At 55.5% G+C, this 24,400-nt stretch overlaps 1 protein-coding gene across 3 annotated transcripts in view; it reads right to left on the bottom strand.

Annotated features, from left to right (window-relative positions):
* The window catches only part of PDGFRB (platelet derived growth factor receptor beta), a 37,092-nt gene extending 12,814 nt beyond the window's left edge, over positions 1 to 24,278 (bottom strand). Inside the window, exons 1-11 of one of the 3 annotated variants that reach the window (XM_037508949.2) lie at positions 23,862 to 24,278; positions 9,497 to 9,542; positions 8,159 to 8,482; positions 7,419 to 7,688; positions 6,576 to 6,721; positions 6,006 to 6,180; positions 5,241 to 5,433; positions 4,479 to 4,594; positions 3,151 to 3,274; positions 2,535 to 2,746; positions 369 to 463 (exon numbers count right to left, since the gene is read on the bottom strand). In XM_037508949.2, coding sequence (XP_037364846.1) covers positions 369 to 463; positions 2,535 to 2,746; positions 3,151 to 3,274; positions 4,479 to 4,594; positions 5,241 to 5,433; positions 6,006 to 6,180; positions 6,576 to 6,721; positions 7,419 to 7,688; positions 8,159 to 8,482; positions 9,497 to 9,542; positions 23,862 to 23,891 — 1,731 coding nt within the window. In that variant the 5' untranslated portion in view covers positions 23,892 to 24,278. Of the gene's footprint in view, positions 1 to 368; positions 464 to 2,534; positions 2,747 to 3,150; positions 3,275 to 4,478; positions 4,595 to 5,240; positions 5,434 to 6,005; positions 6,181 to 6,575; positions 6,722 to 7,384; positions 7,689 to 8,158; positions 8,483 to 9,496; positions 9,543 to 23,861 lie in introns of those variants that run through there. The other 2 variants (XM_037508950.2, XM_037508951.2) reach the window with 2 other exon arrangements.
* Between the last annotated feature and the right edge of the window lie 122 nt (positions 24,279 to 24,400).

The following is a 24,400-nucleotide window of genomic DNA, read 5'->3' as shown; positions in this document are numbered from 1 at the left end:
CAGATGAACAGGATCAGATTGCATTTTGGTGGAATCCTGGGCGTCTCTGTGGGTAGGAGGTGAAAGAATCCTGGGAGCCATGGAGTCTACGCGAAGGCCCAGACCCTATGTACGGCACGTGCGGGCTGATGCCGGCACAGGGAGTGGGAGGGACACGGCAGAAGCAGGGAGCCTTGGATGGGGGCCATGTTGGCTCAGGCTATTGACGGGGAGGAAGCTCAGAAACTCAGCTCTCTAGAGCACTGCATGCAGGGCTCTGTGCTGGGGGTGGATATGATCAGATCCTTTAGCCCACAAGGCCAGCAGGGGGGCCCATGCGAAAAACCTGGCGTGCCTGTCTATACTCGTTAGATGGGGGCAGGGCTTACCTTCTGCCAGAGCACGATAAGGATGATGAGGGAGATGATCGTAAGGACCACTAAGGCCAGGATGATTGAGATCACCACCACCTTGAAGGGCAGGACTAGAGGCAGAGACAAGAGTTGTCCATAGCAAACAGGGTGCTCAGTAGCTGCCAGCCCCTCACCCCACCTCTGACACCACAAATCCCCTCTGCCCATCCTGCTCAGAAGAGAACCTGTGCTCCTGCTCAGCCTCTCCACAAATACCTCAGGCCCCTAGTAACTACCCCAGATCCCATCAGCCTCCACATCCCTTCAGTACTTGGTGGGGTCAGTGTGGCCTGCCTGCCGTTGCCCCAGCGGGGAGGCAAGTTTGTTCCTTACGGTTGGGCTAAGTTTACCTCTCCTCTGAAACCGCGCCCTGGTTGGGCTGCCAAAGCCTGGCCAACTAGCTGACGGCCTGAGTGACGGAGCAACCACTTGTAGATTACAGAGAGGAAACTGTTGCCTTCCCTGTTTTACCCCCAGTGTCCAAGTGGAGCTGGGGCAGTGAGGGTGGTTATAAAGTGCATCCTCCAGGGAACTGGTGCAGCCAAGGAAGCCCAGCACTGCACCCCCTAACCCCACACCACCTCCACACCTAAGGTCTCAGCCTCTCTGATGCATACCTTCCCATTCTTTTGCTCTTCTTTTGCATCCACGCTGGCCAGACCCCCATCTCCCCTGCCCTGCTTCACGTGGGCCCCTCATCTGTCCCCCACCTGCCCTTCTCTGTTCTCCAGAGAGCCCTGCTCCTCCTCCTTGGGGCCTCAGACCAACACCTCTCTCCTCCTCCCTCTCCCCACCAGGTCACACACGCTGGTTCTGGTGAGTAGTGAGTCTTCATCTTTTAGGGGAAAAGAGAAGCCCTCACCTAACCAGCTGGTCTCAGGGCTCAGGGATGTGAAGGCACTGGTGCAAGTGAGGGAGAGCTAAGGTATTACACCCACAACCAACCCTGCCGTGGGGTAGGCGAGGCGGTCTTTGTGCGGAAGCACCTTCGTGTACAAGGCCATGGACCTGTCCTATCTTGGCTCCAGGTGGAATTCTTTTCATTTCTCTGAAGTTACTTTGCCTCTGAGTTTTTGCGCAGGCCGTTCCCTCTGAATGGGAACACCATTCCTTATTAGACAAACTCCTAATTACCCTCAAGGTTTTGATCTAAAAAAGGGTAAAAGTATCTTTTTCCAGGATACTTCCTGAATCCCCAGCTGGGCATGACATTCCTTCCCTGCTAGGCTTCTTCTCCAAAGGGCTGATCCCACAGTGGGGTTGCCTTGTTCCTTATCTACCTCTTCTTAGGGCTGAGTCTTTGGCCTCTATACCTTCAGGGAGAAGTTGGGATCCCATAATTAATTGATAAATGAGGAAAGTGATGAATAAATGAGAGAAGCATCATGTGTAGGCCTGGGTTAGCAGGCAGCAAAAGCATCTAGACACTGGTGGAGACAGTTCACATGGACAAGAATTATGCATTTGTGTGTGTGTGTGTGTGTGTGTGTGTACCGGCTATCACCTGTACAGCAGGTGTGTGTATAGAAGGTATGTTTGCAAGCTGTCACAGAAAGGCTACTCCATGTTTACAGATCTGTAGTATACCAGTTTGCACACATGCCTAGAAATTGTAGATATGTTGTTTGCACACTTGAAAGGAGATTGTGCACTGTGTGTACATATACACAGACACACTCAAACACATATGGGTTGATACACATGTTTGGGGATTGGACATGCTCATGCACGTGGTTGACAAACATAGCTTGTTCATGATACAGACATAAACTCTAGTTTTCTGCTTGTATCTGGGCACTAGGCACTCTTTATTACAAGGTTTACAAATCAACACTCAAGGTTTACCCCTGTGTCCAAGGATCTGGCATGTTCAGGGACATGGCTTAGCACACTCAGTGTGCAAGCACTACACACAGATGAGTGACAGCATGGTTGATGGACATATGTTCATGGATGGACATGCATGTACCGAGATTGTGTTGTGAGTGCCCAGGAACATACTCTGGCAGGTTTCAATGCTCCCGAGTGCCCACAGACACACTAACTCTGGCCCCCTGTGGATGTGTGGGTACACCCAAGTATGGCTGGCTTCAGGTGGGGGGCCGAGGGGTCTTCAGGGGCCGCTGATCCTGCAAGACTCACCGTGTGGCACCACGGTGACCTCCTGCATGTCCTGGCCCAGCAGGTTGCGCAGGGTGCAGCGCACTGACAGCGGCTGATCCACGCGGGGCAGGTGCAGGATGCTCACCACCTCGAACTCCTGTTCCTCCACCCAGTAAGTCACGTTAGTCTCCAGCTGGCTCTCCACCTCAGAACTGTTATCCAGAGGTGTGGGCGGCAGCTCGCGTGGGCACCTGCCGGGAGAGCCAGCCGATTCAGCTTCCGGGCCCTTCCTTCTGCAGGCAGGGAAACTGAGACCTACATCTGGCACACCCACCCCAAGGTGGTAGAGGCTGGGAGTCTAGTCCCAGTGACTTCCCACTGCCTGGCCCTGTTTCTGCCTGAGATCCCTCCCCTGACCAGTAGGCGGCGCTCCCACTCCAGAACGAGAGAACCTTGGATGGCAAAACCCACTCCCATTATTTGACTCTGAGTCAAGGTAAGAAAAGGGACACTGTCAAAGTAGAGCATCTCCAAGAAAACAAATCCAGGAAATGGCCCTAGCCTGGAGCGATGTACCTAGAGGAAAGAGCTGGACAAATGACCTGCACTGGCTCCTTCCAGCCAGCTCTGGGAGACTGAGCCCTCCTCTGCTCACCTTTTGAGGTCGCTGCAGGTAGACCACGTCAGGTGTGGCTGGGGCATGCCGCGGCCTCGGCAGCGCACGGTCTGCTCCCCACTGGCAGGGTGGCTCTCGCTCAGCTCCAGCACTCGGGCTGGCACTACAAGGAGAGGGCAAAAGGTAAAGGGCAAAGGTCCAGAGGTCAGCCATTAGTCAGTGAGAGAAGCCCTCAAGGAGGACCTGGCCCAGAGCCTCCCTGGCTGAGGGGTGCAGGGGAATGGCAGACTATAGGTGAACATTAAGTACTAGGAATCATGTGTGAAATTGACAGATCCCCCTTCTGGGCTCTTCAAAGGGAAAGGCTCAGGGGGGTGCTCGCCTTTACCACTTCTCTGAGACTTGCTAATCTTCCCTTTTAACAGAGGGAGCCAGCTCAGGATCAGAGTCCGGGAAGGCTAGAGCATTGTTCTGTCTCCTCCGAGTTTATTTTAGGGCTTGCTGTATATTTATGACATGTGATACTGATTTTCCATCTACAATTGAGAGGTTTACATTCTCTTTCAAAATAAACTTATTTTTAGAAAGTCAATTGACAAAACATTAAGTTATTATCATGTCACTCCTCTGCTCACTGCCCTTCAGTGCCTCTTTGTTTTAGTCATACTGAAAGCCAAAGTCCACACAAAGGCCCTGGGGACCCCACCTCCTGCCCTCCCCAGTTCCCCACCTTACTCAGTGTCACACAGCCTTGCTGTATTGCTCTTCCATTTGCACAGCCCGTTGTGCCCTTGCTCCAAATAGCCTGACTAATGTCCTCACCCCGTCAAGTCTTCCCGCAAATGTCCTCTCCAAGAAGCCACCCCAATGGTGCCATTTAAAATTGCAACCCTTTGCCTTCCTGCCCCCAAAATCTCAATCCTCTCTACTCAGAAAATAACAGCACTTATTATCTTCTAACCCTCTACGAAGTTTGTTGGGGTTTTTAGCCCCAATATTGCTGTCATTTGCTTGGGCACAAGCTGCCGGGCCTCAAGAGCCTCCAGCAGACCGGCATCTTATAGCTGTGCCACAGATGTCTGCCAATGAGCACTAACATAGACGTGGTAAGTGAGGGGGAGATCATGGTGTTGGTATGGGAAAGTCTGAGGCTTGGGGAGACATCAGTCTAACCCAATGGCTTCCTTGTACAGCTGGGGAAACTGAGGTCCTGGGAGGGGCCCAGTTCACAATGGTCCACTCCATCTCCCCAGCAAGCTGTGCCATGGACATTGTCGGACACAGCCCGGAGCCCAGTCTCCTACAGATGGGTGAACAAGGAGAAGGGAGAGATGGCGGGCCAGGGGCAGAGAAGTGGGGCTTCTCACCGTTGACCTGCAGATGGAAGGAGAGCTGGGCCTCGGCGTCCTCGTGGAAGGCCCTCATGGTGTAGCGGCCAGCCTCGGCCACCTTCACCCGCACCAGTGTCAGTTCTGACACATACCTGGGGAACAAGACAGGCCAAGAGGCCCAGCTGTCAGAGCTGGGAGGACTCTTACAGACCTCCCACCCTTCTGGACAGACAGAAAAAAACCAGGCCCAGAGAGAGTAGGGGGCTTGCTAAGGTCACACAGCTGTCTGTCCCTGAGCCAGGACTCCCACCTGGGCTCGTGAACCCCACCCAGAGGAAGCTCCACTGAGACAAAAGGGAGGGTTGGGAGGAAGGAGGTGGGTGTGGAGGGGAAGCACATTTCCCTCTCCCTCCTCATCTCATTCCCTTCAGAAAGGCTTGGTGCTGCTTTATCCTAACACACCACGCTCAGGTCAGCCTACCCGTCTTCAGCCTCGGGGCTACCTGCCATCCATGCATCGGTGACAGTAGCCTGCTTGGCATCCTTCCCCATTATTGGGCCCCCTTCTGGAGCACCCGTGCCAAGGATAACTAAAGACCTGGGGGATTATTCAACCAGTGTCTATGTCTCCCAACAGAAAGGAAACTCTAGGATGAATGGAAATCTGTTCTGATCTCTGCAGCATCCCGGCGCCTGGCAGAGCCCCTGGCATGTCGTAGGCACTCAGGAAAGGCAGGATTGTGGAGTGACTAAAGTCTGTGAGTGACTAAAGGCGGCTGTGAGAGGGCACGGGCTCACCGGGTCTCAGATACGTTGCGTGTGGACAGGGCGATCTCACCGGCGCTGGAGTCACCCAGGGTGCGGTTGTCCTTAAACCACATGACAGTGGGTGGAGGGTAGGACTCGAACACCACCTGCAAAGTCCGGCTGCGGTGCAGCTCCGCGAACTGTACAGCGTCCAGCTCCCCTAGCACCCGCACGTAGCCGCTCTCTGCAAGGTGCGGCTGTCAGGGGCGGGGCCAGGGCTGACCAGCCACCCATGGGACAGCGCCTTGGGGGAGGGGCCGGAGGCGGGGCATAGCGGAAAGCCTAAGGAGTCCAGTCTTCTGGGGCGGGGTTTCAGGCCTTAGGGACAGACCTGGGGGCGGAGTTGCCGAAGCTGGGGTGAAGTTGGCACAGGAACTGGAGCAGGGGCTGAATTTAGTGTTGATATTGGTTTGGGGGCCGGGTTTGAGGTTGGGACTGAAGTTGTAGCTCTCGCAGGGTGTGTTCTGGCTCGGGATTGTGGCGGAAGAGAGTGGCCGTGTGGTCGAAAGTGGGATAGAGATGCTTGGGCCCAGAAAGTTAGTTGGAATTAGAAATTCCAACTGGGATTCTGGCCCAGTGGGAGGTTGAGGTTGGGATTCAGGTTGGATTGAAGGCTAATACTTTGGTTTCGGTTTCTCCTGGAAATAGGGTTTTGGTTGGGACTAAAGCAACGGCTGGACACGTGATGGACAATGCCCAGAGGCTGTGACAGGGTCCAGTTCAGCTTGAGGGTTGGGCTGAGCCCAAGATACGCACCGACCACAGTGATATTGATATCCTTTTCATCCCGATGGTCATTCACACTCTCAGAGACATTGCAAGTGTAGGTCCCTGAGTCGTCCAGCTCGGCGTTGGGGATGTGCAGTATGGAGCGGATGTGAGCAGGCATGTTGATGAGGAAGTCTGTCACCGGCTCCACCACCCGCCCACTCTGTAGGGACAAGGGGGGGCAAGCCCCCCAAATCAAGATGTTAGATAGCAAGTCAAAGATATCTATCCCTGGGGCCTCCCTGGTGACGCAAGGGGTTGAGTCTGAGCACTGTGAAGCTGTCCGCAGCCACTATAGCACCCGTTCGATCCCTGGCTGGCCAGGGAGCCGACCCACATGGCACAGCAGACCTCTCCTGTCTCGCCCGCTGCTCCCCTCAGCAGTGTATTTGAGTACATCTGCCTGTTCTGCTTCCCACTCTGTCTCTGGTGAATCATCTCAACCACCCCCCACCTCTGGCCTACACCCCACCTCTTGTATGCATAAATAAATAAATCTTTGAAATAAAAATATCCACCTCTGGTTGGCCCTTCCTCCAAGCCCCAGCCCAGTATCACCTCCTTGCGGGGATATGTCCACTCAAAGTTGACCACGTCGTTCCCAGTCACGATGCACATGATGGTGATATTCTCACCCTGGCGAACCACCGTCTGCACAGCATTTACTGAGACGTTGATGGATGACACTGGTGGAGAGAGATTGGCTGGGGAAGTCATCCCCAGGTGCCAGCACGTCAACTTAGGGATGGGTTGGGAGTCCAGAGAGGGATGTAATGATAGAATGGAAGATTGATTCAACAGAATTTATTAAATTCTTTTTGTATGTCAACCACTATTCTCAGCGCTGGGGCATAGCAAAAAACACATAGATAAAATTCCAACTCTATCCTCATGGAACTGACATTCTAGAAGGATACCAGCCTGGAAATCAAAGAGCTCTCTGGGCATCTAAGTACTGGAGACATTGATCATGTACTACTCTGTGCTAGTCTCTTTTTTCATTTAATCTTCACAACAACCCCATGAGGTAGGCAGGCATTATCACCTCCATTTTACAGAGGGAAAAGCAGGTTCACAGAAATCGTGTGCCCTATGCAATTACTCAGATAGGAAATGGCAGAGCTAGGACTCAAACCCAACCAACTAAAAGGTGCGCTTTTCCACCCCCATGAACAGACGAGGTGTGCCACCAATGCATCTGGTGACCTTGGCAAACTCCATCCTCTTTCTGAGTCTCAGTTTCCCCACCTGTAAAATGGGGGAAACGCTGCCTGCCTTCCAATGCTGCAGTGAGAATACAGTGAAAAATGGAATCACACACTTTGTAAACCCGCAAGGACTCTATCTCGGCAAAGGGTCACACTTGCCTCTGCTGAGCAGCAGGCCAGAAAGCGGGCTCACCCAGGAGGCTGTAGATGTAGTAGGTCTCGGAATCCACCTCCTTGTCCCCGATGGTGGTTTTGCAGATGTAAGTCTTGTCCTCAAAGATTCCAGAGAAGCCACGCTGGTGGTCATAGGGGATGGGCAGAGGTACATCCACTTTCTTCTCGTGCAGAGTCACCACCAGTTGTGGGTCTGTCACTCGGCATGGAATGGTGGTGGTCTCTGTTACCTCCGTAAGGAAGATGAATAGTTCCTCAGAATTGACAGGGAGGAAGTTCACATTGGGGTCTGCAAAGAAAGGGGCCAAGAATAAGAGTCAGCAAGCTGGTATTTGGGCTGTTCTCTGCATTGTTGTGTGACCTGGAGCAAGCCTCTTGCCTTCTCTGGCCTTCAGTGTGACCACTGCAGAAAAAGGATGCTCCATGAGGCCCCTTCCAGACTTCACATGTGATATTGACAGCATGGGGTTGAGAAAGAAGATTAGCCATAAGTGAAGGGCAGCTGGTAGCTGAACTCAGGGACTGGAGAAGATGGGGTGTGGAGGTCAAAAGGGAGCATATTGGAACAAGCTGAGAATGCGAAATTTGGGGTAGCCAGGAATGGGGTGGGCTGGCAGGGAATAGATGGCTATGCAGACCAAGGGGTAGGAGCAAACACACTCCCGGCCTGAGCCAGCCTGGATTCTGTGACTCGCCCGCATGGCTGGGATGGCTGTAGTTCATGATGTCAGTGAGAGTTCATAGGCCAAGGGCCCTTACCTGGCACAAAGATGTAGAGCCTTTTTCTCTCTCCAGGCTCTAGCCCATGGGAACCTTTGTAGGTACAGAAGTATTCTCCCGTGTCTAGCCCAGTGACATTGGTCAGCGTCAGCCTGCTGGAGAAGCTGCCATCCTGGGTCTTGTCCATTTCCTGCTGGGGCTCCTGGGACATCCGTTCCCACACAACAGGAGCTGAACCCGAGCAGGTCAGAACAAAGTTGCTGGAGACGTTGAGGACAAGCTCCGGCCCTGGGGGTGTAATGACCAGGCCTTGGGAGGCCTGTGGTCCCAACAGCAACAGCAGGGGCAGCAACAGCACCAGGCCTTTGAGGGGAGGAAGCATCAGAGGTCAGGCCATGGGAGCCTCAGCTCTGTCCCGGAGCTGGTTCTGGGGGAGTCATCTACGCATAGTCCTTGGAGAACACACCTCTATTCCATGCACTTCGGAAACCAGGGCCCTGAGGACTGCCCACCTGTGCCTGTTCAGCGGGGGCTCTTCTGGCCTCTTGGTCTGTGCTTCAGACCCCCAGCTGCCTCAGAGTATTCAGCTGTGCTAGTTCGGGCTGTGAGCACATTCTCACAAAGGCATCAGGAAATCCTTGGGAAGCAATTCCTAGGCCTCCAGTTCCTGCATTACTTTCCAGGTCACTTTCTAAGCTGCTTCCCTGCAGCTGCCTGAGCTGCCCAGGTTCTACTGAGCCCCAGGTGGGTCTGCTTGGGGGAGCAAGTAAGTCATCTCAGAGGGAAGCAGAGTGGGACCCTGTGGGCTGGAGAGGATGGTGACTGGCAGGAAGGTATCAGGGATTTGTCCAATCCCCCTCCCCATGCTCTTGGGTGTGACACCCATGAGCATAAGCCACGCCCCCAGCCTTGGAGTATTGCACTTCCAGAAAACAAGTTGCCCAGACCAGTGGGTGCTCAGCCAGCCAGCCCATCATCCGGGGGCAGGCCCTTGGCTGGCCCTTGGTGTCCTCGTAGCTGCCCAGCCCCTGGAGAACTGACTGCCCATCACAGGCAGGAGTGAGGACAGCGGGTGCTGACAGAAGCCCAGTCAGGACCTGCAGGTTCCAGGCAGGGAAGACCCAGGCCAGAACGGGCTGGCCAAACTAGTACCAGCCAGAGCTGAGAAGAGATAGGAAACCCAGAAGACAATTAGCAGCTGGGTGTGGAGGGCCAAGCAAAGCACCAGCAAGGCTCCACTGAGGTTGTGAGCTGGGAAGAGGGCTGGAGGAGAGGTGGAACATTCAGGCTCAAGAGCAGAGCAGTCCATCTCTGTCACACCCAGGACCCCTCTTAGTGACTCCCCGGGACCCTTCCCTCGACTCCCAGTCTACCTACCTTTGAAGACTGGAACTGGCATGTCAGTCTGAAGCCGCGTGGTACCCTGCAGAGTTAAACAGGGGTCAGTCCCAGGGCGGGCATAGGCGATGCCAGGCCCCGTGTTAGCAGCTGGGCCCTGTAAGATCAGCCCCATCCTGAGCCATCAGCTTCCATGTCCAGGGCACTGAGGTCAAGGCCTGTCCCCATCCCACAGTGAGAGGGCATCGTGTCCCAGGTGCCCAACCCTGCTCTGGGCATAGCCTAGGATCCTGCTTTGACTCTGCTCCTCTGCCTTTCCTGTGGCCTTGGTAGAGCCCCTGACTCTCTCTGGGCCTTAGTTTCTCTGTATGTGCAGTGGGGGTGGGGGACATGGGTTGGATGGGGTCCAGGGACCCGCCAGCCCTAACAGCCTGTCCTCCCGGTGACAGTTCCAATACCAGGCTCTTATCTGCCAGGACAAATATTTGGGAAAGCGTGATGAAAGGCCTGGGGGAGAAGGAGGGGGCAAACCAGGCCCCAGAGAACTCCCACAGCTCACAAGCACAACAGGAAATGGAGGCGGCTGTGGGAAGGGAAGCGGGGCTATGGAATGTGGGGGGGTCCCCTCACGCCTGGCTCCTTTTACTTAGCCCCAAGCTGAGTTGCACAGGGAGGCCCAGGGGTGAGGGGCTAGAGGCTGGGCCCAGGGAGGCCCCACTACACAGCAGTCTCCAAAGATCCATGACTACTGACTCCAGCCTCACACCCCCACCCCAGTGTGCAGATAGGAAAACTGAGACTCCGAGAGAGAAGGAAGTCTGCCCAAGGTTACACAGCAGTGCTCATCCAAGAGGGCAGCAGAGACCAGGCGTGACAGAGGTAGAGAGGGGGTGGGTCTTGGTCTGTCCCTGCCTTTGGCGACCCCACTTGAGGATCCCAAGTGACCACCAGCGACCAGGTTTGCAAGGGTCTGCCTACAGCAATGACAGGAAAGAGGCAGAAATGCGTGGGGGTGGAGTGGGGGAAGGCGTCACAGAGCAAGAAACATAGGCAGTGAACATGTGACACCGCAACAATTAGCCTCCTGGAACTGTGGGTCTGCTGACTTCCCTGAGCGGCTGCCCAGCCTGGCCTGGCTCCCCAGTACACACCCAGCTTGCCCCTACTCCACCCCTAGCTCTCCCCAGTCCAGGACCAGAGTCTAGGTTTGAGCTCCAGCAGAGCTACCTCCTGTTGTCCTCACCATCTCAGGGGCTTCAGTCTCCAACCTTCCAAATGGGGTGATGGTGGGCGTACCACCCCCAGGACACAGACACATTCATGTTGGACAGAGGGGAGGCCCCCAGCCTGGGCCTCTCATGTCTCAGCTCTACCCAGCACCTCAAGATGCTCTTTGGGGATCTGCTCTTCTCCCCATCGCTTCAGAGCAGTTTGCCTGAGGGCCCCCTCATTTCTCTTATCTCCTCTCCCCATTAATCCAGATGGAAAGAGCAGCCATTCTCCTGTCCCCCTCACATGCCCCACTCCCATCCCTCCTGGTCCAGCCCCACCAGCTGATGCCAGGCCTCCTCCAGCAGAGGGGAGCAGCGCCATTCTGGAGCCAGCAGCCCCCACAGAGGCCCATCTGCCCCTTGGTAGGTGCCCCTCTGGCTCCCTCTTCCTGCCCAAGATCTCAGCCAAAGAAAATCATTAGCAGACCAGGCTGGGGGAGGAGGGTCATTTTAGCCTCCCACCCCTCCCCTCCAGCCTCCCTGGCTGGCCACACTGTTTATTATTCTAAAGAAGGAATTTAGTCGGCTGGTTGGGATGGGAGGTCACTGCAGAGCCGAGGTTGGCTTGGCTCTGGAAGGCTGGGCCACGTGGGCTGGACCTGGGAGGGCAGCCCCTGACCCTGGCTCCTCTCCTGCTGGGCCTGGGGCTGGGGGTGGCTTAGAAACTTTGAGACTCTAAGCTCAAAGGGAAGGACCTTCTCAACCAAGCAACCGAGGCCCTGAGATGTGCAGAATTATGGCCTAGTCAATTATACAGCCACAAGGCAGGAGCAGGCTGGCAAAGGAGCTCAGGGACAGTGTGGCCCCCCCAGGGACCTTGGACTGGCTTCTCTCTCTGAAGTAGATTTCAGCTCAAGTCACAAGGGACCTCAGACCCAACGTGAGACTGAGCAAATACCCACGCCGCTAGGACTTTTCCATTGTCTGTACAGGAGAGATCTTGAAAGGGTCTTCTCAAAGATTCATCCCTGTTCTAAAATTGCCAGAAGGAAGGTTCTAGTCATTCTTATTCTCCCTGGGGTGGTTTAGGGAGGTGGGGGCTGATGACAAGGAGGTGTTTACATTTCTGAGGCTGGAGATACTTGAGAATCCCAACCCCATCATCTTCCATGGATCAAATTCCATCATTCAGTTGCAGATTTGCTGTGTGGCCTTTGACAAACTGTTTCCCTCTCTGGGCATCAGTCTTTCAGGAGACTTCCAGACAAATGAACTGTTGATATAGAAAACCAGGAGGTGGCAGGGGGAAGTGTGGTGTGGACCAGGGGACTGGGAAGGGCCAGAGTAGGATTTGGGGCACTCAGACAAGACCTCCCAGGCCATCTTGGGTGAGCCCCTGACACCCTCAATTGTCCGCCCAGTGTCTCGTGGACCTCTGTGCTGCCCAGAGGCTGGTGTGGTCCAGCTAAGCCCAGAGAGTTTAGCCAACTGAGGGTGTGGAGGGTGGACTTGCTTGTGACAACTTCTTTTCTTCAGGGGAGGGGCTGTATTCCAGGGAAGAGCCACTGAGGACAAGGTGGAAGGTGGGGTGTCATAGTCAGTGAACAGGTACCCCCCCCCCAAGCTGCCATACTCAGTAAGGTATGGCAGAGATAAGGAGGGGCCCGCCCTCAGGGACGCCCTTTGCTGATGTATGCCAGGAAGCCCTCCTGATTGCTCCTATTTTGGCCAGGCTGGGAGGACAGATATGTCTGCTCAGCTCCTAACAGTGAATCAGAGGGCCCCATAGGGGGAGTAGAGTGAGTACCTTAGGTCCAGGAAAGCAAGCATACTTGGGGAGTCATTCTCTGAGCCCCCACCTTCCCACTTCCCAGTACAAGCAAGTTCCCGCTCCTTTCCCATCGCCTTAATCTAAATAAATCCAGTCATCTTGGCCACATCCGCCAGCAGCAGCTTCCCTCCCTCGGGGTCCCGAGGCTCCCACGACACAGGCAGGCCAGGGAGGGGGCCTGCACAGCTGCCAGCGGGGGAGGCCTGCGCACGGTGAGCACGTGCACATAGCCAAACTCCTGCCTACGCACTGGCTCACACAGGCCCCTGAAACACATGTGTGAGCAACAGGCAATGTGCCCAGGCCCCACAGGGCACTCAACATGTGCCCGCCCACACAGAACATGCCTGCACATGGCTCTCTGTGCCCACATGTTCTGAGCACAGAAAGCTGTGCACATATCCACACGGCACATGCACACGGGCCCCCACGCTTCCCGGAACACACGTCTGTATGTGTGCACAGATAAGCTGCCAAAGCAGGGGCGTGTGTGCATAAACGCACCACATGCTGTTCTGAACACATGCCGGTATTAGCTCATCTGCTCCTCAGCCTACTGGATGGGGTTCCGGTTTTAGATGGGGAAACTGAGGCAGAGGGCACTTAAGGAACTTGCCTAAGCATGCCGGACAGAGATTGGGCCTATGTGGAATGCTCCGCACCCTTGACCTCCACCCCAGTCCCTTCATCCGGACACCCTCCCCACCCGTAACCTGATTGCGGCTGGGAAGAGGGCAGCGGGCACTGATGGGCAGAGGGGGGTTGAGATGATCTAGCTGAGCATCAACAGAATTTGGTGATTAGAAGTGGGGGGGCCGGAAAGAGATATCATAAATGAGCCGCATCCCTATTTCTGGCATGGAATACTGGGGCACGGAGGCTCAAAACTGGGAGCCACCCCTGAGCTGGATTAAGACTTAGAGGGGCCATAGCACCTGAGTGGACAGAGGGACACTGAGTCTGGAGGCAGGGGACAGGCTGGGGATAGAGGAGATATGGGGATGAAGGGGTGCTTGGGGCAGGCAGTCTCGGGCCGGCCGGGGATACTCTGAATAAACAAGATGCCAGAGGGAGGAGGAGGCCTGGCCATGGGGTCAGGGGTTAGAGTCTTGGAATGTCAGAGCTCTGGGCCCTCAGGGCTCATTGGCTCCAACTCCTGTTCTGGGCCCCATTGTACAGGTGGGGGAAACTGAGGCTTCGAGAAGGACAGACAGGTTCCAGCATTTTGACAAGTAGGTTGGGCTCAGGTGGCCAATGGGTTGAGTGAGCAGCCCTCACCGCCTGTACCAGCCGGCTCGGATGGGCGGCTGGGGCTCGAGGGCCCTTTCTCCCCACAGGACACCCCTGCCGGCCATACTCAGACCTTTAGGTCCAAGCCCCTCCCCCTGCACTGTTCAGTCAGACTGAAGGGAGGCTCTCGCTAAATTGCCGGTGAAAGCAGAACGCAGGCCTCAATCTCCTCCACTCAGGGGACAGCCCTTGGCTGCAAGTAAAGTGATGTGACTTCTAGTCCCAATTCTGTCATCCACCTCCCGTGAAGTCCCGCCCCTCTCTGCGCCTTAGTTTCCTCACCCCCACATGGGCTGTCCTGGGAATACCCCAGGGCTGACGTGTGCAGAACTCAGGACCCTGCTCTGGAAGGCAGCTGTGGTCAGTTGGAATGCTGGGTGGAGGTAGGGTGGGGTGGGGTCGAGCTGGGATGCCGTGACTCAGAGGGAGAAGGCAGCGGTTCCAGGCCTGAGAGCACGTGGGGGCAAGAGGCATCAGTGGCCAGAGCCTGCAGTGGGGAGAGCCACGGCAGCCTAGGCTGAACCTGGCAGGCAGGGAGGCCCATGTGACCTTGCACAAAGTGGGCGAGATATAGGGGTAAACATGCAGCATGGGTTGGTGAACCCCATCCTGGGAGCCTGAGAGGAGAGCAGGTTCATTGGGTGTAGAGACAGTCACGGAGGAGATGGAACATAAGAAGGGGCAACCAACTGTCCCACCAATCCTGTGCCCCACTTTTATCTGGGGGTGAAGCTCTGCACTCCACCACTGCACAATGAGCCTCCCACTGTGGATCTTCCCCAGCCTCAGGTGACACCAAGGCCAGAGAGGGTGAGCAGCCCAGCCCAAATCACACAGCGTGATCACCCAGGTCCTGTTCTTCTCCGTGCGGCTCCCAGCCCCAGGAACTTCACCAGTCACAGGTACCTACAAGGTCCCCAAACAACATGCGAAATCAGCTAAGTTGGAGCCTGGCACAGCCTCTAGCTGTTCTGGCGGTCAAGTGGGTAGAACAGCAGGGCTAGTTCCAGGGAATGTCGCTCCCCTCTCCATATCCCTGCCCCCTGCAGCACATACTTGCTGGCTGCCTCTGCTTCCCCCCTGCACCTCCCTCTCTTCACCTCCTGTCTGTCCCCTTCTGCCTGTTCTCACACCCATCCAGAGGAAACTTTCTGACCAAGCCCTTCCCTGGCACCTGGGTAGCTTTCCATCAACTCTTGGTGCAGGTCAGCTCCTTAGCCATCCTCTAAGACTTCCACGTCTGCCTGGCCAACAGAGCACATCACGAGTGCCGGAAGGAGGTTGCTGTCCCTCCTCTGCTCCCCTGGGCCCAAGTCAGGCCCCACACTCGTCACTCTGGGTTCCTCTCCCCAGGAGGCCTCCCCAGGGACACAATGGAAAGAAATGACCTATTTTCTGGAAGTTCAAAATAAAACGAAACATCTGTCTGGCTGGGAGCCAGGCTGATAAAAAACTGACTGATCCCCCGGCCACACCCCCTCCCGCACACCCCCTCACCCGCTGCAGTGTGTGCGTTAGGGGTCGCAGGAGCCACAGGCCCAGCTTCTTGGAACGGTTCGTGGGAAAGCTCTCAGTGTGTGCCTCGCTGCAGGCCGCTGGGGGCCCAGAGGAGGGGGCCTCGGTCCCCACACAGGCTGGAACCATGAGAAGGAGGTCAGGGAGGGAGTGAGGCCGCAGCAAACTCTGCCCGCCTGCTGAGCAAGCTCTTCCGCCTCCACTGGCGCCTCCCAGGCGTCCCTGAATGTCCCTACCGCTACCCTCTGGGCTGTATTCTTGGCTGTGCCCAGGCCCACTGGATCCCTGGACTAAAGTTTTCTGGGTCCCATCTAGGCCCCCAATAGCTCTTCCAAAAAGCAACAGGAACTTAGAAGATTTTGAAAACAACAAAGAGCGTAACAGTAGCTACTCCCATGTAGTCAATCCCCCACCACCTGGACTCAACTCTTTACGCCAATGATCACAGAATAATCCTGTCTTGTCAGTGTTGCTTCTCCATTTCACAGATGAGCAAAGCGAGGCACAGAGAAGGTTAAGTCACTTGTCCAAGTCACAGAGCTTGCCGGTGGTGGAGTCAGTACTCCATCCTGGGCAATGTTCGAGCACACGGATTCAGCGCCCTGAGAAGGCATATCTAAGGAGGGCGACACACCCTTCCCGGCACACTGTGCATGCTCAGCACACTCCTCTCCAGCCTCCTCCTTCCACCCTGCTTCCTGACTTCCTCTCTCAGTCCTTGCTCTCCTTGTGACTAGATGAACCTGAAGCTGGCAGAACCAGATGGAGGGAGGCGCCCCATCTTTTTTAAGCCTATAGTCTCAGGGCCAGGTTGTGACAAATACTCCCTATTCACATCTTCCTCACCCCCTCTGCAAACCAAGGGGATGTCCAGTCTACAATCGCCTGCTTCCGAATTGGGGAGCTCACTGCCTTACCTGCGGCCACTTCCATTCTAGGTGGCTCAGCTACCTCAGAGGCCAGCCTATTAGAACAATGTCATCCAACTGAGCCCAAGCTGCCTCACCATCTCCTCTACCCATTGGTCTTGCTTTTGTCCACTGCCCCCCAACCTAGCAGCCCAGGAAATCTTTCTTCTCATTCTTTGTTCTGAAAACAAACAAACGCCTCACTACTTTGGAGCCAGGAACTCTGCTGAATGGCATGACCTGGGATTTCTTTCCATCCTTACATCCGCCATCCTGTGAGGGAGTACAGTCACAATTCCCATTTCACAGAGGAGGAAACTGAGCCTCAGAGAGGTTGGTAATTTTCCCAAAATCACACAGCTGGTAAGCACTGGTGCCAGAACACACACCCAGGCCAGTCCGACTCCAAACCTGCATTCCAGTGACCATGCTAAATTGCCTGTCTCCTGCCGGAAATAGGTCCGTGCACAGAGAAACACCCCCGCATGCCTTTATTCTAGTGAGGTCACACTGAATCTAGGCTTTCGGACTTGGAAAGGGCCTCAGAGGTCAGAGACCTGTCCCTTTCCTCACTGGGGTGCAGAGGGGGCAAGGGGCCTATCTTGTCTACCCAGTAATTTGGAAGTCCACCTAGGGCTAGAACTCAGAACCTTCCAGCAACTTCACTGCAGAAACTCCAGTTCAGCAAGTAGAAGAAAGGAGTCCTGACTGCAGACAGCCAGGGGTTGGCAGAGCCAGGGCTGCCTTAAGGGCTGTTTCAGGGCCTCCAAGATGGAGGGTTTTGGGGGGTTGGACTAGGTGTGTGACCGACTCCACCAGGGCCTGCTGTGCTCAGGTCCAGGTATGCCCCTGTTGGGGCCCCAATACCCCTGCACTATTCACAGAGGGCCAGGTTCTCTGCAATTGCAGAATTCCAGGCCTCCACCATCCTCAGCTGCCCTCCCCGCACCCCTCCCTCCGCCCCCCAGAGCCTCATCTCCAGCCAGTGCCATGGCAACAGAGAGGCCAGGCCCTGGCAGCCAAAGGAGCCCCTGAGAGGGGTCCCGGGCTGAGGCTGGGGAGGGGGGTGCGGCAGGCGCAGACAAGCGAACCTTCTGTTCCCCCGCTGCTGCCAGCCTGGGATCAGCCCTGGGCCGGGGTGGGGGCCACAGACAGAATGGGTTCTCAGAGCCAAGTGGGCAGGGACGGGCAGGCCCAGGCCATTCGTGCTGACCCACCAGCACCAGCCTTCCCTGACCAGCCCAGAGTCCACAAATCAGGAGGAGCAGCTAGCTAATGAGAAAACCTGCCATTAACTGGTGCCAATTAAGAAGCATTGAGATTCCCCTCAGAGCCCTCCTGGGTGGCAGAGCAGGAGGGTCGGAAAGTCCCACGTTCCATTTCTCTTTCTTTCTCAGCGTCTGTTCACTCACCCCTTCTTTCAGTGGTCCCCTCATTCTCCCATTTGTGTCACTCTACACCTCAGTTTCCCCATCTGTAAGCTGGGATTTATCATTGAAGGAGTTAACCCCCCAAAAAGGCTTAGAGCAGGGCCTGGCACAGGCCCTCTGCAAAGTCAGTAGCCACGTTCCTCCTCATTCACTCTGGAGGCTAAGCAGCTCACTCCTCAGCCTTGGCCCGCAAATGCACAGTCCCCCTAGGCTAGCTAAGGGATGTGTGTGATCAATGAGCTGGACATGGTGCAGAAAGCTCCCCCTGAAGGGCTCCTTGAAACTGAAGGTTCTAGATGCTCTGTTGCTTGTACTGGCAGCAGCTAAACTAAGTGGGCTGTCCCATCTCAGCACTGTTGGGAGCTTAGAGGCCAACCCAAGACTAGAACCAAGTCTAGGGGCTCCTAGTCGGCCAAACTTTGTTTTAGTTTATTTGGTCCCCATAAATGAGGAAACCTACTTAACAATTTGGGGCACACCTCCAAGCTCCTCACCTGGGATTAGGCTCACAGGAGGTGCTCAGTAGATGCTTACAGAGCACAGAGTTCGAGGGTACAGGCCAGCAATTCTGGCCCTCAGGCCTGGGCCTGAGCTGCTCCCCAGAAGACCGGGGAGTTAGGATGGGAGGCAGTGCTGACACTTTCCCTGCAGGGAGGTGATAGAACAGCCTGGGGAGTGGGCAAAATAGACCATGGCCCTGGTGCCAGCAGGTTGTGGCTCATGCCCCTGAGGCAATGAAAGCACCTGGGAGCCTGCCCAGCTCCAAGGCCATGGGCCCAGCTGGAAGTCACCTCATCCAGGTCCAAGCCCTGGTTCTGTACCTTATAACTTGTGACCTCTCTGAGTTCAGCTGCCTTGGGAAAAGGCTTAAGATATCTAATCTTCTGGGCCCAGAGGGTCTGAGAGAAGGAGGGAAAGCCCAACGCATCATCGGTGCTGCCACAATAATGTGTAGCCTGGACCTGGGACCCCAGAGTATAGGTGGGTTCTTTGGTGGACAACACTAGTGAGAGGCATTTCACAGAGCACTGTGCGCAGCACGGGGAGTGGGACATCTCAAGGTAGGGGAGGGACGTGGAAGGGGGAAGAGCTCACTCTGGGAAGGTTTGGGGTATAAGGTAAGGATGTGGGTTTTTCCCTGGAGGCCCCAGGAAGCCAGATTTTCAGGACCTTGGCAGTGAAGGTGGGTGCTAGCACCATCACAAGTACTATGGGGTGAGAGGTCTCCCTAAAGGAAGGCAACAGGAGTAGGTTGGCATTTTGCGGGAGAGCGTGGATTAGAGGACAGTTTCAGGGTTAAAGTCATAGCAAACCCAGCCTGGCAGGACTGGCTTTATAACCCTCTCAGCTCTGGTAAGGCTGAGGGCAAAATGAAAATATAGGGTCACCTGTTAAAAAATGACTAAGAATTTTACATGAAGGCCCTTGTCAGCATGAAGGCCTCTGTGGCTGCGCGGGTTGCATTCTCATCAATCCCCGCTCTCTGGACTGAAGCAGAGGCCACCTGCTCACCCCTCTCCCCATGCACCCATCCATCCACCAACCATTTCATCCATCACTGTTCAATTATTTATCACTGTTTTGCTTTTTGCTCAGCAGACAGGGCCCGAACTGCAGGCTGATAAGGACACCAACACAGGCAAGCAGGAACAACCATAGTCCACTAGGTTATACCTGGGCCTTTACCTGAAAGTCCAATGCCATGGATATAGGAGGGCCAGGGCCTCTGAAACCTCTGCTCTCTGGGGCATTTAGGCGTCGGGAGTAGAGAAGCTGGAAGGTTGATTTCCCAGGACCAGAGGTAGCCAGGAGAGCAATAGGATGTGACACGGCACAGGAAACCCAGCGGGGGCTTTTGAGGACTAAGGGCAGAGTTGAGTGCAGCCTCTGCAGTCACTTATCCCCCGTCACATAAAGGAAGTGTGACCAGAAGGGACATGATCTACGTGGTTCAGAAGACTCCCCAGGGGTTCCTATCCATCCTCTGGATGGCAGTGCTCCTCCTTAGCCCAAACTCTGCCAGCGGCCACAGCCCAGGGCGTGCTGAGTCCTGGACACAGAGGTGCATGTACAGAGACAGCAGAGGAAGCTGGGCCGCAGGCCATCCTGGCTTCAGTGCGCTAGTCCATCAGTTGCTGTAACTTAACTACCTCTCCGCACCTTGTTTTCCCAGTCACACAATAAGGAAGTTGAACTAGGTGACTCCAAAAGTCCTTTCCCTCTCTGCCCTTCAGGAACTGCCTGGGCCCCTAACCCTGGTGCCCCACCCTCCAAGAGACAGTCTTTTCTATTACAGGGTGGAGGTACAGAGCAGAGGAGTGGCACCCCTGGCAGATGAAAGGTTTCAGGCACCTGAAACATCAAACAGCCCTGATCTGAAGGGAGGAGAGGAAAGGGGATTAATGCAGGGAAAGCAATACGTTTTGATTATCAGCCTCCTGCCCTGGGGTGGGGGGTGGGGGGCAGGTTGCTCCAGAAAGCATCTAGGAAGAGGTCCTGAGGACTTTTGCCTGAAGCTTCTGGGGCTGAGTCTTCAGGGGGGGGTCTTCAGGTGGGCTTCCTCACTGGAAGGCAGCAGGGTGTGTGTTCCACACCCTTCCCACCAGTGAGCGGGGCAGCCCTGCATCTGTCCCCTCACCTCTGGACAGTGTCTGTTGTCCATCCACCACGGGGCTGACTTCCTCTTGAAGTCAAACCATATGAGGTTGGAAAAATCAGCCCTGGAGGGGACCCACAGCATCCCAGCATCCTCGCCCCCAAGAGACACAACTCTGACCCTCCTTGCAACATCCTGTGGAAACTGTGGGCATGAGCCTCAGAGCTCCCCAAGAAACAGTACAGTCACGAGCTGCTCGGTTGTCAGCCAGATCCCTCCTCCTTACTGCAAGCTACAGTTTTCCATTAGTGGTCATCGATTTGGATCTCCTTCTGTAACATGTAGGAAAAGGGTAAGAAAAAACCTTTCATTATGAAGTTAAATATGCATGATCCCTCAGTATACAACAGGCCTCGCGTGGCTGCCAATCTGGGCTGGCCTCCCTTGGAATCGACTTGCTCTGGGGCCGGACGCAGCTCTGAGATCATCGAGTTTAACCTTCTGGTTTACTGATGGGCTAACTGAGGTCCAGAGAGGGACTGGTTCCCCCACAGGCCCACAAGTTGGGGTCCAGACTCCGATGACCACCTCTGAAATGCTGCGGAGCCCCCACGCTGAGGTACATACTTGGTTTATCCTGGATCCCCGTTTTCCCAGTTTCCACCCAGCCCTTCATCTGAGGCTCTGGAGCTAGAAACATCCAGTGCAAATGCCAGTTCCACCACTTCCTTGCTGAGGGGCCGCAGGCAACTGACTTAACCTCTCTGATCATTCCCTCATCCGTAAGACAGAGAGTTTATAGTCACTCCTTGAAGTTCTGTGATGATTACATTAGTTCAGCAAATATTGGTCAAGTACTTAACTGAACATCAGGCCTGTTCTCAGAGCTGAGGGGTACAGCAGTAGACTCCATGGTAGTGGGCGTAAAGCACAGGGGACGTGCTCAGAAGGGTCGGTCTCTGCTCCCCAGTTGAGCCGTCAAGCTCTGATCCTGGGGAGTACCCAGTGCCCTTCTCGTCCCCCCACCCTCGAGGTGGGATGACTGGAAAAAAGTGGAGGAAGAACTCCCTCCATTCCAAGGGTCTCCTGCCCACAGGTTCTGAACCGTGTGCAAGAAATAGAAAAGGGGCAAGGGGCACGTTTCAGGGGTGTCTCTCTCAGTCCTCCTGCCCCTCCCCAGTCAGCAGCCTGTCCCTCCTTCAGCCTGGAAGGCAGCTGGTACCTGTGGCAGGCCGTGCCTGGAGGATGGGAGTGGGCCTCCAGGGCACCTCCGGGACACTGGTGTGTGGTCCAGCCCTGGAAGTGCAGGGACCAGACCGTGCTGAGCACCTACACTGTCACCTGTTACCTGCCAGAGCCTGCATGGGACCCTACCACTCCCAAGGGGCTGTGCCCAGGGCCCTGAAGTACCAGCCCAGGGCCCTGCAGTCAGCCAGTGGAACCAGGGATTTGTGCCTGGTCCTCTGACCTTCCAAACCCATGGTGACCGCTCCTTCCAGATGCAGATACAGCCAGAAAGAGAAGCGGGGCCCTGAGACTCCTGCCTGAGTCCACAGGGCTGTCTGCTGCCTCACATCTGTGGGCAATTACAAGTCTGCACTCTTCTTCCCGCAGAGGGGGGAGGGCTGCTGATCACACCAAAGGGAGGGCGCGGCTAATGGTCTCCTTTCCCACTGGCCAAGCCAGGGCCCTCAGAGGAGGGCAGGCCTGAAGCTGCACCTTCCGCTGGAGGGCGCTAGAGTCAGGAGCTGGCCTGCAGGGGAGGAAGGTGCTTTCCTCCAACCAGGGGATCCCTGAGTTTCTAGGAGGTGAAGTCTTTGTGTTCAGGCCAATCACAGCCTAAATATCCACTCTACTGTGTGACCCTGGAAAAATCACTGAGCCTCTCTGAGCCTTGGTTTCCTTATCTGTAAAATGGAGGTGATAACAATACAGATTCCAAAGCCCTACTATGGGGATGAGAGCGTGTGAGATCCCAGGCTCTGTGTCCGGCACGGGCTAAGTGTTCTATGACAGTGACTGAATCAGTCCTCAGGTTAGTGTAGTGGATGCCCAGCCCTCCTGCCTGGAGCAGCCCTCCTTCCGGAGCATGACTTCAGAAGATGATACTCAAGGCCTCTGTGCAATCTGGGGCCACAAAAGGCCACAAAAGGATACTCCTTCCTGTCTGAAATAGACAAACATGGTCTGGAGAAACTGTGTGATGTTCTGGCAGGGCACTTGAGAGAAGGCAAAAAGCCTGGGTTCTCCTGGAAGTCCCTCCTTTCTCAAGCACAATCTCTCGACCCACTGCCTGCCCAGGGACTATGAGAACAGAAAATGTGATGGGGAAGCCTAGGGCCTGACACCCTCTGATACACAAATACACACTCTCTGATACACAAATAGAACACACACAGGAAGACAGGCCAAGCAACAAGGTTCCAGCCTGAAGGGTATGACAAGCACTTGGAAGACTGGGAAAATCTAGGAAGACTGCCTGGAGGAGGTAGAGTTGGAAGGATCCCTGAAAGAACAGTGGAAGTGATAAGGAACATTGTTCCAGTGGGGAAATGAGGAGGCAAATGCCCATGGGTACAAAAATTCCTTCTGGGAACACTGAGATCTGACTGGCAGGAACACACAGCCCATGTTTGGGGCAAGGAGCCTATTGTCTCTGGACCCCGGCTCTAGTTCAGTGGTACAGTTTGTGGTTGCTGTGAGCCTCGGTTTCTTCACGAGTCAAGTGGGTGTAAGATCAGCCCCTGCCTCTAGAGCTGCTGGTTACATGAGTGTTACATGAGATCATGCTTATAAAGCACTCAGCACATCCTGGCATGCTGTGTCAATCAGTGGCAGCCACTGTTAGGAGCTGGGGCTTTCTGCAGGAGAACCACAGAAGGAATCACGATCAGATTTCTGTTCTAGGAATTGAGCAGAGAGGGGCAGCGTCCAGAAGGAAGAGACAGCAAGGAGATCTGCAGGGAAGGGTCCAGCAGCCAACCCCCAGGTTCTTCAAAGAGGGGACCTCAGATCTGACAGGTCCCAGACTCCCAACCCCAAGCGCAGAAGCACTAGATTAGGGCTGCTGGGGCCCTGGGCCCCGTCGCCTTCGCACTTTCCCAGTCGCTGGGGGTTTGGAAGGACATCTTAGGAATCTGGAAAATTTGCAAATCCATTTAAATCCCCAGAGGTTGCCTGGCGGCAGACTGGCCTAGAGCCAGGCAGATTCTTAGGGACAAGGCTTGGGCCCCATACAGAGCCTGTGGCTCTAAGGTCCTCTGCCCCCTGCTAGGTCCCCTTTCAGTGTCCCTTGCCTTCTATCTCCAATCCCTCACTCACTCCTCTCCCTGTCCTGCCCAACGCCCTCCAAGGCGGTGCTGTGTTTTGGAGATGCCCACTTGGTGGCAGTACCCAGAAACTTCTGGGGCCTTTTTGATGAGGGCAGAGGCAACAGGGTTGAAGAGGCCCTACCATCCACCCAGCAGCCTGAGCAGGAGAGAGCTGGCTCCTCCGGCCCCGCCATCCACAGCCTCCCGGCCTCCTCCCATCTGGTTTTGTTAAAAATATTTTCCATTTTCTGAAGACGCGTGCTGGGTAAGGGGACAGGAGAGGGGCTGGGGCCCCACCTCTTGCACACTTACCTTGCTGCTGATGCCCTCTGGTGCGGGCATAGTCCCGGCTCTGGGCTGTCACGCTTGCAGGTCTTCCTCCTCGCTGCCCTCTCCCGTTATCAGCAAGACCTCACTGGATCCAAAGCAGAGCGTCTGGAGAGGAGGGCAGGAAGGACTGTTGCAGGCTCCAGGAGCCCAGGGAGACTGGAGGGAGTGAGGGGCTGCAGGGTGAGGAGTGGCCTCACTCCCAAAGCATCCTTCAGGAGGGGCAGAGCTGCCAGGAGGGGCCACCCTGGATCTGGCTGTCTGTCCGCACACAGACTGCTGCCCTGCAGTGCTGGTCAGAGGAGCGGGCTCTCTCCTCTTCCTCCTCCTCTCCTCAAGTTGCTCACAGAGGGATCCTGGTCCCAGACGGGGCGGGCAGGGACTGCTCACACCACTGTGGGCTTCCCTGCCTCCGCCCCCACCCCCCACTTTGGGGGAAAGGCTGCAGGGTGGCCTCTGATTGGCCCAGCCAGTAGAAGGGGGGGGTGGGGGGCGGAGAGGATGGATGTGTGAGTCTGTTTTCA

The sequence above is a fragment of the Talpa occidentalis genome, unplaced genomic scaffold (genome assembly GCF_014898055.3).
Source record: "Talpa occidentalis isolate TD23 unplaced genomic scaffold, MPIMG_talOcc4v2.1 talOcc4.13, whole genome shotgun sequence".
NCBI lineage: Eukaryota > Metazoa > Chordata > Mammalia > Eulipotyphla > Talpidae > Talpa > Talpa occidentalis.
This window is presented reverse-complemented; position numbering and strand designations above follow the sequence as displayed.